At 41.7% G+C, this 15,152-nt stretch overlaps 1 protein-coding gene across 3 annotated transcripts in view; it reads left to right on the plus strand.

Annotated features, from left to right (window-relative positions):
• The window catches only part of PTPN13 (protein tyrosine phosphatase non-receptor type 13), a 126,047-nt gene that overhangs the window by 33,385 nt on the left and 77,510 nt on the right, over positions 1 to 15,152 (plus strand). For all 3 annotated transcript variants that reach the window (XM_069855368.1, XM_069855367.1, XM_069855366.1), the window contains 3 exons: positions 5,953 to 6,122; positions 9,223 to 9,288; positions 11,645 to 11,830. In XM_069855368.1, the coding sequence (XP_069711469.1) occupies positions 5,953 to 6,122; positions 9,223 to 9,288; positions 11,645 to 11,830 (422 nt within the window). The remainder of the gene's footprint in view (positions 1 to 5,952; positions 6,123 to 9,222; positions 9,289 to 11,644; positions 11,831 to 15,152) is intronic.

The following is a 15,152-nucleotide window of genomic DNA, read 5'->3' on the forward strand; positions in this document are numbered from 1 at the left end:
TAAATGTGGTCAAGGTAACTATGAAGCATAGTATGGTGTTATGCTGACTGGGGCACATCTCAGGAATAACACGGGTGATCTTGGAAGCTTAATTGTTCACCCTATTTCTTGCTTGAGAATCCTCAGGAAAAAGTAAGTTCCAGTTAGCTACTCAGTATTTCTCCCTGTGCTGCTGGTTTCTAAGGGGTTCAATATCCCATCAGAGCTCTCTACTCAATCCCATCCCTTTGTGCCCAAGGGAGAGGGAGCAGCAGCACTGCAATGCTACCCTGCACAGCAGGCAAGCAGAGACGTGCTGTGCTAGCTCAAAGGAGTGTCAAACTTAACCCATAAGCGGTCCCTTGTGCTGACCTAATCCTAGCCTGTCTAGTGACACGTCCGTGGTTTGGCTGCCTCCAGCCTGGCTGAAGCATAAAAATCTTCAGGTCCTGTTATTCTAGGAGAAGTCTTATTTGTTATCTTGGGGCACAACAACCCTGTGCAGTGCTACACTAGGAGAAGTCTGTCTAGAAAGCTGCCTGGAGGAGAAGGACCTGGGGGTGTTGGTTGACAGTTGACTGACCGTGAGCCAGCAGTGTGCCCAGGTGGCCAAGAAGGCCAATGGCATCTTGGCTTGGATCAGAAACGGCGTGACCAGCAGGTCCAGGGAGGTTATTCGCCCTCTGTACTCGGCACTGGTGAGACCGCACCTCAAATACTGTTTTCATTTCTGGGTCCCTCACCGCAAGAAGGATGTTGAGGCTCTGGAGTGAGTCCACAGAAAAGCAACAAAGCTGGTGAGGGGGCTGGAGAACAAGTCTTATGAGGAGCGGCTAAGAGAACTAGGGTTATTTAACCTGGAGAAGAGGAGGCTGAGGGGGGACCTTATTGCTCTCCACAACTACCTGAAAGGAGGTCGTAGAGAGGAGGGTGCTGGCCTCTTCTCCCAAGTGACAGGTGACAGGACAAGAGGGAATGGCCTCAAGCTCCGCCAGGGGAGGTTCAGGCTTGACACCAGGAAAAAAATTTTTCATGGAAAGGGTCATTGGTCACTGGCAGAGGCTGCCCAGGGAGGTGGTTGACTCCCCTTCCTTGGAGGTGTTTAAAAGACAGGTGGATGAGGTGCTGAGAGGCATGGTTTAGTGATAGGAATGGTTGGACTCTGTTATCCAGTGGGTCTTTTCCAACCTAGTGATTCTGTGATTCTGTCTCAGTGACAGCTATGGGGGGAAGCAAAGAGAAAGATGAGCATTGAAAACCTTCTGTATGTTTTGGGATTGTTTGTGCTTTCTTAAGGTATGTCTTCTGTGTCCTGGAAGAGTGGAAATGTACATCACTTCTCACCATCTTTGCTAATGACTGTGGCCCAAGAGAGAAGTAGGAAAAAGCAAAACTGAAGGAGTTGGAACTGTGTGTGTAGTCTGGGGATTCAAAATTACCTGCCATCAGTATTGTAAAATAGATTAATTTTAAAATTCTGACTGAACTTACTATCTCTTATAACGTAGTGGGGGTTTTTGTCTTTGGCTGCTTGTATTCTATTAAACCATGTAAAGGACCTTTTTGAAAATCATTAATTTGTTTGGCAGGTGCTATGTAGCTGCAGATTATGTCAGGTTTTTTTGCATTTAAAACCAGTTCACTCTCTCACTTTAAGTAAGTCCAAACTATTTATCTCTGTCTTGGCGATGATGGATAAATTGTGCTTTCACAAGTGTTTTGTTACCAAGCTGCATAGTTCTGGAGTTAAATCAGAGGGCTGGCAGCTCTAGTGCAGTTGAAAGCCCACTTGACAGAAATAGACTGGAACCCATATCTTGAACTGCAGTGCTTTTAGAAGGAGAGGTTTGAATCCTTATTCTCTTTTTTTTTTTCTCTCCACACGTTGGTGATAACTGTGAGGCTGAAAAGTCAGAGAAAAAATGTTCTGCTTTAGCTCAAACCATAACACACTGATTGGTTAAAGTAACATCTATTGCTTTGTCCTTTACTATTTCCCTATCATGATGTAGGATAGAAAAACATCCTGAGATCTTGCCTTCTGTGTGAAACAAAGATCATCGTGCATGGTTTTTCATTTGGTATTTTTCAGGGTGTTTGGGAGCTTCTTTTTTTTTTATGTTAATAAGACCTCTGGTTTTCATTGGCAGCTCAGCAGTAGTATTATGCAAAAGCTTTAATTGGTTTAGCCTATGTGATCAATTACTTATTTCTTTCAGATCCAGGGGAGAAAGCAGGAGCAGTGAAATACACTCTCCTGAGGCAAGAAGACTGAGCCTGTCTTGTGTATCATAGAAAGCAGAGCAGGGGGAATCCAATTCTGTACTGTGAATACTAAGCTTGCTGCACTGGCTTTCAGCAAAACACACTGGCATTTTAAAATCCATTAACTATAACAAACTCCTTCGGTTCTCAGGTGATTAAACAACTTGAGATAACTAGTTGAAGTAGGCTTTATAGGAACTTTCCATTTCTAGAATGTTTATTGCCCTCAATTTTGTCTTCTCCTTTTTGAAGTAAAATTCTGCATAGCAATTTAAGATATATTCAGAAAAATGTGTATGTGAGTCTTAGACTGAAAAATGGATTGGTGACTTCTATACTGACTGTTCTGTCTTGCACACGTTGGTAGGAACGGAATTTTTGTGAGCTTCAGGAACTGAAAGTTGGGAGTGCTTTTCTGGAAAGTTATATGACTAAGTTATTAATATAGTTTTGCTTTAGTACCACAGAATGTAGAAAGCTAAAAGCAATTTCTTAGCTTCTTTTGGAGGAAAGGGAGTTGGATAAATTGAAGGGCATTCCTGGTAGATCCTTTTACACCTGGTACGTACAAGCAGTAATTTAATACATTTCCTAGGAGATTAGAAATATTCTAGATTACAAGATAATTGAACAGGCTAGGACCCAACGCTGTAGGAACATCCTGAGCTGGTAGGAGAATGGAAAATGTTGTTAGTGATGGAGCTGGAAGAAGAAATTATTCTTTTGCTGTTGGTTCTTACAATGTAGAGAGAAAATAAAGACTTATCCTTTAAATATGCATATCCTCAAATCTCCCTCACTTAGTTATGTTTTACTTTCAAGCTAGATTTTGGTGTTTAACACTTGCCCTTGTGCATGTAGCCTGTTTCTTCCCACCTCATCCCTTTTATTTAGTAGGTCTGCCCAGAAGTTTGACTGCAGTGTTATCGGACGCCAAAAACTGTGCTGTCAAATTGCACATTCGTGTTTGTCACAGATTACATTTGGCACAGCTAATTTCTGTAGCTAAAACCATACAGGTGGGCTCCCAAACCCCTTCCCCCCACCATCTCCGGGGAAAGAGGTAGGAAAATGAAAGGAAAAAGTCATGTGGCTTGGAAACTAAAACCACAGCTTTAACTAAGAAATAACAATAACGATAACAATTAGTAATAAAAATGTACAGATATATAAGATGACGCTCCCACACCTTGATGACTGTACATCACCACAAATGCTGCAGAGCAGACACAAGGGAAAGGGTCCAAGGTTAGGAGGGAACTGAGCTCAGGAACTGGATTCAGAAATGCATGGATTTGGGATCAGAAGCAATTACAGGCAAGGTCCTCACTGGTTACTAGCCATTGCAGAAGAGGGAGGATCCTCATAGTATCTCAGTTTTGTACCAAGTATGACATATGTGGGATGGAATAGAAACATAGAATCATAGAATAGTTAGGGTTTGAAGGGACCTCAAAGATCATCTAGTTCCAACCCCCCTGCCATGGGCGGGGGCATCCCACTATGTCAGGTTACCCAAGGCCCCATTGAACCTGGCCTTAAAAACCTCCAGGGATGAGGCATCCACAACCTCCCTTGGAAACCTGTTCCAGTGTCTCACTACTCTCATGGTGAAGAAATTTTTCCTAATGTCTACTCTATATCTGCCCCTCTCCAATTTGTACCCATTCCACCTGGTCCTGTCACCACAAGCCTTTATGAGTAGTCCCTCTCCAGCTTTCTTGTAGGCTCCTTTCAGGTACTGGAAGGTCGCTGTAAGATCTCCTCAGAGCCTTCTCTTCTCCAGGCTGAACAACCCCAACTCTGTTCCAACAGCTCCATATCCTTATTTTGAGGATTCCAGAACTGGACACAGTACTCCAGATGAGGTCTCACAAGAGAGGAATAGAGAAGCAGAAGTACTTCCCTCAACCTGCTGGCCACGCTTCTTTTGATGCAGCCCAGTTGGCCTTCTGGGCTGCGAGTGCACATTGGTGGCTTATGTCGAGCTTCTCATCAACCAGCAACCCCAAGTCCTCCTCTGCAGGGCAGCTCGCAATCACATCACCCCCTATCATGTACTGAAAACAGGGATTGCCCCAACCCAGGTTTAGGACCTTGCACTTGGCCCTGTTGAACCTCATGAGGTTCTCACAGGCCCACTTCCTCAGCCTGTCCAGATCCCTCTGGATGACATCCCGTCCTTCCGGTGTGGCAACGACACTACTCAACTTGGTGCCATCTATAAACTTGCTGAGGGTGCACTCAATCTCACTGCCAATATCATTGATGAAGATACTCAACAACACCAGTCCCAGTACGGACCCTGAGGGACACCACTTGTCATGGATCTCCATCTGGACTTTGAGCCATTTGTCTTTAAATACGACCATCCAACCAGTTTCTTATCCGCTGTGCCATCCAGCCAGCAAATCCATATCTCTCCAATTTAGAGGGAAGGATGTTGTGGGGGACCGTGTCAAAGGCTTTACAGAAGTCTAGATAGTTCACATTTGTCAGTTTACCCATGTAGACTGCTGCGGTTGCCCCATCGTAGAAAGCCACTAAGATGGTCATACAGGATTTGCCCCTGGTGCAGCCGTGTTGGCTGCCATTAATCACCTCTGTGTCCTCCATGTGCTTTAGCGTAGCTTCTAAGAGGATCTGTTCCATGATCTTCCCAGGCGCACAGGTGAGGCTGATGGGTCGGTAATTTGCAGAGTTGTCTTTTCTACCCTTTTTAAAAATGGGCACAACCTTACCCTTCTTCCAGTTGTCAGTTTACATACTGTGTTGTCAGTTTAGAGTCACCTGTCCTTGAAAACATGGCCCTTTTTCAATAGGTTGAGGATGGCTTAGGTTACTATAGGCATAAGTACAAGCATTGGTCTTTTTAAATACCAATGCCCTGTGTTATCACTTCTAGGAAGAACACTTTCTCAAAAATATGCAGTTAGCATTCAGAGAATGAAGTTGCTTAAAGCAACTGAGTTAATCACAAAACTGACTCTAATTTAGCTTAAACCACAACAATGGTGTAAGGATGGGGGTTTTTTTCAGTGCTTGTTTTGCTCTTTTTAAGTATTATTCACAGAGTTTCAATGGGTGACCCTCCTAAGGTTTCAGCTTTATTTGCCCAGTTCCACTGCTGCCTAGAGTTATTGTTTTTCACTTTGATTTTTTTTTTTTTTAGGGTAAAAATGGCTTCTGTGCCCCAAAACTTTTTCTGGTTTGTCCAGTTCTGTCTAGCTACTCTAATAAGGAGTTATTTCCTCCCTCTAATAACTTTGTCTTCTTTCTTCAGATCATTGCTGCTGCAGCAGTGCTCTATTAGTATAGCAGTTAAATCCATTCTTTGTGTAGGAATTAGCCTTTATGACATATACACTACAAAATGTGATCATTTTATATGTCTACTGTAACATAAATGAAATAACCTAAGGACAGGAGAGCTTGTTAGTATTTTAGCAGGCTGTTCCTGAGCTTGCTGTTATGAGTAATAGCAAAGAATATTCAAAAAAAGATAGGTGTTGCTCCTTAGCGTGGTTAAAATAGAGGTTGTTGCGGTCATGAAGCACCACAGGTGGAAATGGAAGCATGAATATATTCCATTAATCATATGTATGATCAACTGAACGTGTCTTTGAGCAAATAAAATAACATCAAGTCAGGGCATCAAGCAACATTGTTTTTATTTCAAGGTTTGGTTTTTTTTCCTTTCAAATACAGCTGATCCTACTGCTCTGCAGTTCATCATTTCTCCATGGTCTCTTCTGTTGCTTCCGTCTGGTAGCGTATCATTTACTGATGAAAATGTCACCCAACATGACCTGCGAGTGTTCACAGCACCAGAGGTTCTGCAGAACCATTCTCTATCATCTCTGTCAGATGTTGAGAAGGTATAGTACCTCTTCCTTGGCAGCTGTTACCTTTTGCTGTTGAGCTCTTCACAAAATGGCTTTAACACTGTCCCGTTTGTCTCACTGTATTTCTTGATTTGTATGTGTAATTGTTGATTTCTTTTGTGAGAGGGGACGAGATCCTCCTACTTCGCTCTGTCCATGAGAGTGGAATAGTGATTATGGTTGTATGTGCTTATGAAGTATCTGTGTGCAGGTCCCTGTTGTGTGCTACTGACAGCCACACTTGAGCAATGGCTGTACAGAATAACTGACCATTAAACAAATAGCAAGCAAGACTTTGCCACCTTCTAAAAGATTTCAGTGACATCAGCAATTTTAATTTTTAAAAATTTTTTTGGCCAAAGGCATGTAAAAGGTATGCAAAGGAACTAAGCAGTCCAGAGCTTTAAAAATGGGATATTCCTACACTCTTCTCAGAAGAAAAGGTCTGCTTTAATTAATGTAAGTATTCCTCAGATGGGAGCAAAGTTGTTCCTTTCCACCTTCCTTTTTAACTCTTCCCCAAGGGTAGATGTTCAGGCGAATAAAGTTTGTATATGTCATCTCTTCCAGCTCATTGGTACACATAATCAAAATTATTAGCTTCTCGAATGTTTTCTTAACAATAATTTGTTGCACATGTGTTCCCTTTACCCAGGAAATCAGCCCCTTAGCCTAGTGAAAGATATTTACAAGAGTGAGTAAGAAGGAAGCTGAGCTCTATTTCAAACTCCTTGACTTCTCTGGATCAATAATTCTTAGAGAAGGAAGCAAGCTGCAGCTAGCATTGTAATCCAGGAATGATTATGTCATTTGACAGTTTTCCTCCAGGAAGAACAGCAATATGCACTTACCCCAGAGGAAACTGGTGTTGGCATTGATTGCTGTCATGTGCATAAGAGCTATTAAAGCATGTTTTTCTGTGTTGAATGTTTTGAGTTTGAAGCTTTTTTCTTCTAAGTCTTGTTAATGGTTCAACACCGTTGAATATAGTAATCTGCAGTGCCAACTCTGACGTTTATGTATAAAACAGGCCTTCAAAAAAGCCAGAAAAAAGTTTTGAAATTACAGTTTTGTGACCTTTGTCATAGCTGATTGCATTCTTTGTTCTGTGCCAGTATTCGTTCAGTATGTTACTTTTTTTCTTTATGAAATAGAGAACTGTTACTGTTGAAAACCATATTATGATATTTCTTGATCTTTAGGAAGAAACTAACTTGGAGGGACCACTGTGTGCTTTAAACTCCAGCACAGAGCATATCAGTAGGCAATGTCCAAACAGTGGCATTCTGCATATGTGTAGAGCTAATTAATCCCTTCTGCATTTATTTCACGGTATTGGTATAACCTTGCTTGCTGAAAGGTAATGACAAAATTGAGACTGTAGGTGACAGCAGCTGTGTTGCTCTTTTCATTCAGAAACAACTAGATATGGAAATAGACAACCTTTGGCTTTACATAAGTAAATCACTCCTACAGGCATGTATAATCTAAATAAAATACTTCAGCCTTTGGTGTTCAGCTTAACATTAGATTGAAGCTTCAGGCTTTGGGCTTGAGATGAATTAAGCTATTTTGTGTTTGAACTCTGCTTGATTTCTGTGTGTTTTGCACACATGGGGCAGAATTAACCGTTCTAATAGCCCGGGATGGTAAAAAAACATTTGAAAAAAACTTGTTGCTACCATACTTGTTCTCAGTTTAAAGCTTTGTGTATAAATCACGTAGCTATTCTCCCAGTGTGGCAGTCATGTCTGGGTGCATCCTTCTTTTTTTTGACTGTTTCCCTTTACATTTCTATTAAACTCTGCAGTGGATGGTATTTGTCTTAGTATGTTGACTTCATGTTTCTTAGGTCTTCCTTTGTACATGCTGACTGTGGTAAATTTTAACATATTTAAACTACTTTTTAGTTGTTCTGTCACAGCTTGCCGAATTCATTCACTGGAAGTCTTCGGTGTTTTCCTTTTATAGTTGTTGAAATTGGACCATTTCCGAAAGCTGCCAAAGACCTTGTAACAGACAGTGACACAGTTGCATGCATCTCTTGAGTTGTAACTTTACTTGCTGACACAAAGTAATAATGTATTCAAGGGTAAATATTAGAAAAAAAGTATTGTCAGTCAATGAATACCATTTTGATTCCAAGACACCCAGTCAATTAGAATACAAAATAAGCCTGAGGTACCTGTAAGCTTACTGAAAATAGAGTGAGCAAACTATTCAAAATTATAAGAAAAGATTAATTTTGGAAATGATTTTGATGTTTTACATATTGTGGAAAATATTAGAAATGTTATAATACAAAAATGAAGTAGAATTTTTGAAATAATACTTCTATTTTTAAGAGATGCAAGTTATGTGTCTCTAAATCAAAGATTACTTCATCTAGAGAGAGAGAGAAGGATGTTTTAAATACAAAAACACAAGGTACTGATCATTTGAAATTAGCAAAGTTCTTGAGTTTTACAACACAATTTTTCAGTGATGATTTTTGCCTAGTTTTATTGTTGGAATTATCTCTCATGTAAGGAACTTGACGTAATGCTGTACACACCTCAAGCACTGATGATCTTATAAACAGGTTGTTGTGGGAACTGCAGACTCCACAGAGGGCAATCGTATATCTAAAGAGCTTTGTCCAAACACTTCTTGAACAGGACCATTTTAGGGCCATGACCACTTTTCTGATTACAATTAAGAATTTTGGTAATAGACTTTCTAAGTGCTGTTCTTGCATTTTGGGGGGATGAGATTCTTGTATTCAAGAATCCTTGGACACGACCATGCAGACTGTTTGTCATACCAGGCTGATTGCATGGATTACGTGTATTTCTGGGTTCAATGTGAGATAAAATGTTAAAATTGAACAGCGAAGACAGAGGCACTGGTCAGATGCAGTACATTTTGTAGCAGTAGCATTTGCTTCTCTGTCCCTAATGGCAAATGAGAAAGACAGTTTGAAAGACAAATGAGCTTAAATACGAGAAGTATATGTAAGTAAAATGATGTTAAGTTAGTTGCTTCACTTTAAAGTTTTACTTTGTGTTTCCAGTCCTGTTAAATGAGTTGACAAATGTCTTGTGTCTTATAATAGGTCCATATTTATTCTCTTGGTATGGCACTCTTTTGGGGAGCTGACCATGAAGTTCCTCAAAGTCAGGTAAGTTTAGGTTTGATTTTGTTAAATATTGAAACTTCAGACTTGATAGTTTGACTGAATCTGCATTTGAGTTAACATGGCAGGATGTCAAAATGAGACACTAAAAGGTAAGATTTCTTTCCTGTACTTGGCACTTTTTCCTGTGGAGTGTGTGAGGGTGGTGTCTTGCAGAAAGAAGGTGCTGATACTAAATTTCTGTAGCTTCCATGAAGATATATCTGGGCTAGTCTGTCCTGTAGTGTTATAGACTGAAAGATAACAGTTTAAGCTGCTGACAAAGGATAAAATTATTTATTTTGGTTTAGGCTTATATAAAAACAAATATTTGAATAAGATTATTGTTTTACTCATGATAAAGCTACTTTACCCTATGCTGCTGTAACTTCTGTGAGTCTGGACTTTGCACAGATAATTAAGTTACACAATGGCCAAGAAATGATATGAATTGTTTTGGAACAAGGACTAGACTCTTGCTATTGACTTGTCAGTTGTTGTAGACACTGTTATAGACTGCTTAGAGCCAAGTGTTATTACTCAGTGGGGCTATTTCACATACTCAACAGAACTCCCAAGCTGTGTTTCCAAAACTGACTGAAGATGATGTGATTAGTCATCTTCCTGAGTGCTCCTTTCTCGCCCCCAATTAAACTGTTAGGAATCAATATCTAAAAGAGTGAAAATAAGTTTAAATGCATCAAAAAAGAAGTATTTAATGTTGGTGAAGCACTGTGCAGCTCAAGGAGATAAGCTATTTCTGTTTCATATTTCAGTTCAGTCCTGCTAGTTACTGTTAGTGTAAGGGTAAAGGAGGAAATCCTGAAAAGCTTTTTGGCAATTTAAGTGTTAAGTTCGTAATATTTTCTTCAGCGGAGTAGTTATTGGATTCTTGGTTATACTGATTTGGAGTAGATGCCTGAATTCAGAAGTCAGAATATTTGAAACTGTTACTGTTTTTGGGATACTTATTTGTCCCAAAAGGCCCTGTATTTTTAGTCAGCTATTCCCGTTCTTTGCTCCTCCTGTCTTGCAGGAGATGACAAGCACTGTATTCAGCAGTAGTAGAAGAATAACTTAAGGCAGGTAGTGGTAGGTGTTGGGCAGGAAAAAGGCATGAATTTTAGTTCCCTTTTTGTTTGTTTCTTCTATTGGTACTAGTTTGGAGCAACAGTTTCACACTAATGCAATGGGAAAGAGTACTCTACGTTTTGATATAACAGTATTTTTCCAAAGACAGTGTGGTGAGATATGCCTGGAAAGAAAGGGGGAGCAGAAGTCTAGAATTTACCTTTAGGTTGTTCTTATGTAGTGCTGCTGCTGCTGTGGAGTTAGTGGAGACAAAAGGATAGCCCGTGTATGGCATTTCTTTTAAGTCTTAATTTGTATGTGTGTATCTTCGTGTTTTTAAATATTTTTTTTGCCATAGATATCTGCCTATGTTGGCTAGTGAGCTGCTTCTCTGCTGGGAGTGTGGTTGAATAGAAAAGTGATTTTTATGAATATTTAGAATTGCTAAACAGATAGATGGGGAAAGCCTATGTTAATTAAATCAGAGTAGTCCAGAATACTTTTCTGGTTTTTTTTAATGGCACAATTTAAGGAGGTTATAAGTTTGTCTGAAGTGCTCTATGTGCATGTCAATGCTTGTACTTTTGTGTAACCATCCACTTTGAGAGTTACATATCAGGAAGCTCAGGTCCAAATTGCCTGTGATGTCTGAGAACAAGTGTTATCACTGACTTCCATACCCTGAGGAGTGATATTCCTTGTGCTGGATTAACTGAATAGGTAGAGGAATCTAGATTGTTTTTAACTGTTTGGGTGTTGTCCTGCAACTATGAAGCTCTGCTTCCTCAACCAGTGGCTTTGCTATTTTATTCCTTACTTTTTGTTGATACTTTTTGACGAGGTCACTGGCTGCTCTGAAGTATTAGTGAGAAACCATAGAAAATGAGTGTAGCAGACAAAGGATTAAGAGACGCAATGAGGATTGAGTTTTATGCTCATGACTAGCAGAATGTTCAAAAACAACAAAGAAATTTCCTCTGAACCTGTTCACTGGTCATTAAGCCCTCGAGAAAGGAAAGCATTGGTCTGGCCTTACAGATCAGGCAGCTTGTTTGGCAGATTGTTGTAGAGTAGGAATCAAATTTAAATGCTGAATGCCTGCCCTCTGATCCACAACCACTATTTTTTCACTAACTAGATGGTGACTTTCAAATTGGTGCTCAGGTAGTGTAGGCTGTAAGCCTTGTGGATAATTATTTTACAGTGTTCAATACCTTTTTTTTCTCTGTGTACCAAATAAGTCACTATTAAAACTGATTCTCCTATCCATCCTGTTTTTGTTTGTGACTAGCCTATCAAACTTGGAGATCATCTCAACAGCATACTCCTCGGCATGTGTGAAGATGTTGTTTACGCCCGCGTATCTATACGGACTGTTCTGGATGCTTGCAGTGCTCACATAAGGAACAGTAACTGTGCCCCTTCTTTTTCATATGTGAAACAGTTGGTCAGACTGGTTCTGGGAAGCCTGTCGGGGGTAAGTCTGTGTCAGCATTTGAGGAACAATTTGAGAAGGATTTGCTTAATTTGAGCAGGAAGAGAGCAAAGATGCTAATTCACTTTGCAGTCATTATTCCTCTTGCTTTACTATGTTGCAGTTTTGATATGGAGAGCTGCTTCTCTTGTAACAGTTTGTGATTTGACAGGATGAGCAACACAAAGCTGGTAAAAGAGCAACAAAGCTGGTGAAGGGGCTGGAGAAAGGAGGAGCAGCTGAGGGAATTGGGGTTGTTTAGCCTTGAGAAGAGGAGGCTGAGGGGAAACCTTATTGCTCTTTACAACTACCTGAAAGGAGGTTGCAGAGAGGAGGGAGCTGGCCTCTTCTCCCAAGTGACAGGTGGTAGGACAAGGGGAAATTGCCTCAAGCTGCGCCTAGGGCGGTTCAGACTGGACATCGGGGAAAAAATTTTTCACAGAAGGGGTCATCAGGCACTGGAACAGGCTGCCCAGGGAGGTGGTTGAGTCACCATCCCTGAAGGTATTTAAAAGACAGGTAGACGAGGTGCTCAGAGACATGGTTTAGTGGCAGATAGGAAACATCAGACTTGATCCAAGAGGTCTTTTCCAACCTAGTGATTCTATTATTCTATGAATTCCTTTTGGATTATGCATTCACAGTTGCTACTTCTGAGGAAGATAATTTTGTGAACTGTTTGTCTTCATTGAAATAAAAGTAGGGGAAAACAGCACAAGAAAAAAGATGAACTCTGGGGCAAGCCTTACATTTGTTGCTAATTGAAATGCTTAAAAAATGATAGCTATAAATTTCCTTTTTTAAAGCTATGCTTGACTTCTGTAGAGTTGTTTGCTAGCAGGAAGAGGGATATTTTAAGGAATGTGCCAATTCTCTTGCATTTCTGCTCAACTCTTGGGTATTATAATTGTGAAAGACGTTATTGTCTAATGATAACGAATGTGTTAAAGTGTTCCCAGAATTGAAAGAAACTGCATTAACTCATCTTGCAAAGTTACTATTCTGGACAGACAACTCTTCCCCCACCTAAAACTTTACAACATAACTTTAGAATAATTATAAAATAAATACATTATAAATTTAAATTATAAATTAAATAAAATTTTAATTTTATAAAATTAAATAAAATAAATAAAATTATAAATTAAATAAAAAACCCCGAGTTGAAAGCAAAGCTAATATTGTCAATATTGTTAGATTGTTCTCTGGGCAGTACTTGATTGCCTTGTGTTCTGTTTATTACAAATGCTGAGCGATGTGTTATTGCTGGACTGATATCCCATGATGGTCCTGAATTTTATCTGGTTTTATATAATTGAAACTCCTTACGTTTATTTTTTTATACTCCAATGAAGGAGTGGGGCTACTGGTGGTTATCCAGTGCTGAAGTCTTGCTAATCGTGTAGATCTCCTCTGCCAGTAATCTCCTTAACGTAATTCATTATGTGCTACCGCATTGGCTTTGCAAGAACATAAGAGCAAATCACAGAATCACAGAATCACAGAATAACCAGGTTGGAAGAGACCCACCGGATCACCGAGTCCAACCGTTCCTACCAAACACTAAACCATATCCCTCAGCACCTCGTCCACCCGTGCCTTAAACACCTCCAGGGAAGGTGACTCAACCACCTCCCTGGGCAGCCTGTTCCAGTGCCCAATGACCCTTTCTGTAAAGAATTTTTTCCTAACATCTAGCCTAAACCTCCCCTGTCGGAGCTTGAAGCCATTCCCTCTTGTCCTGTCCCCTGTCACTTGGGAGAAGAGGCCAGCACCCTCCTCTCTACAACGTCCTTTCAGGTAGTTGTAGAGAGCAATGAGGTCACCCCTCAGCCTCCTCTTCTCCAGGCTAAACAACCCCAGCTCTCTCAGCCGCTCCTCATAAGGCCTGTTCTCCAGCCCTTTCACCAGCTTAGTTGCTCTTCTCTGTACTCTCTCCAGAGCCTCAACATCCTTCTTGTGGTGAGGGGCCCAGAACTGAACACAGTATTCGAGGAGCGGTCTCACCAGTGCTGAGTACAGAGGGAGGATAACTTCCCTGGACCTGCTGGTCACGCCGTTTCTGATACAAGCCAAGATGCCATTGGCCTTCTTGGCCACCTGGGCACACTGCTGGCTCATATTCAGTCGGCTGTCAACCAACACCCCCAGGTCCCTCTCCTCCAGGCAGCTTTCTAGACAGACTTCTCCCAGTCTGTAGCACTGCATAGGGTTGTTGTGCCCCAAGTGCAGGACCCGGCATTTGGCCTTGTTAAACCTCATGCCATTGGACTCTGCCCAGCGGTCCAGCCTGTTCAGATCCCTTTGCAGAGCCTCCCGACCCTCCAGCAGATCGACACTTCCACCCAGCTTAGTGTCGTCCGCAAACTTGCTCAGGGTGCACTCGATGCCTTCATCCAGGTCATTGATGAAGACATTGAACAGGGCTGGACCCAGCACTGAGCCCTGGGGAACCTCACTTGTCACTGGCCTCCAGCTGGATTTCACACCATTTACCACCACTCTCTGGGCCCGGCCATCCAACCAGTTTTCCACCCAGGAGAGTGTGCGCCTGTCCAGCCCAGAGGCTGACAGTTTCTCAAGCAGAATGCTGTGGGAAACTGTGTCAAAGGCTTTGCTGAAGTCCAGGAAGACCACATCCACAGCCTTTCCCTCATCCAGTAGCCGGGTCACTTTGTCATAGAAGGCGATCAGGTTAGTCTGGCAAGACCTGCCTTTTGTGAACCCATGTTGACTGGGCCTGATCACCCGGTTCTCTTGCATGTGCTTCATGATAGCACTCAAGATCACCTGCTCCATGACTTTCCCTGGCACTGAGGTCAGACTGACAGGCCTGTAGTTTCCTGGGTCCTCCCTGCGGCCCTTTTTGTAGATAGGCACAACATCAGCCAGCCTCCAGTCCAGTGGGACTTCCCCAGTCTTCCAGGACTGTTGGAAGATGATGGAAAGGGGTTTGGCCAGCACATCCGCCAGCTCCTTCAGTACCCTAGGGTGAATCCCGTCCGGCCCCATAGACTTGTGACTGTCCAGTCGGGCTAGCAAGGCTCTGACCACCTCCTCTTGGATCATGGGAGCCTCATTATGCTCCTCTAGCTCCTGGGTTTGTACACAGGCAGAACGACCCTCCTTACGACTAAAGACTGAGGCAAAGAAGGCATTAAGTACCTCAGCCTTTTCCTCATCCCCTGTTACTGTTGTCCCTTCTGTGTCCAATAGGGACTGTATGGTCTCCCTAAGTAGCTGAATAGCTAAGTAGCTGAATAGGACCAAGCACTGATAGAACAACAGTTACATAGTTATGCTGCTGTGGTTTTGTGTACCTTAG

This window comes from Phaenicophaeus curvirostris, chromosome 4 (assembly GCF_032191515.1).
Source record: "Phaenicophaeus curvirostris isolate KB17595 chromosome 4, BPBGC_Pcur_1.0, whole genome shotgun sequence".
Taxonomy (NCBI): Eukaryota; Metazoa; Chordata; class Aves; order Cuculiformes; family Cuculidae; genus Phaenicophaeus; species Phaenicophaeus curvirostris.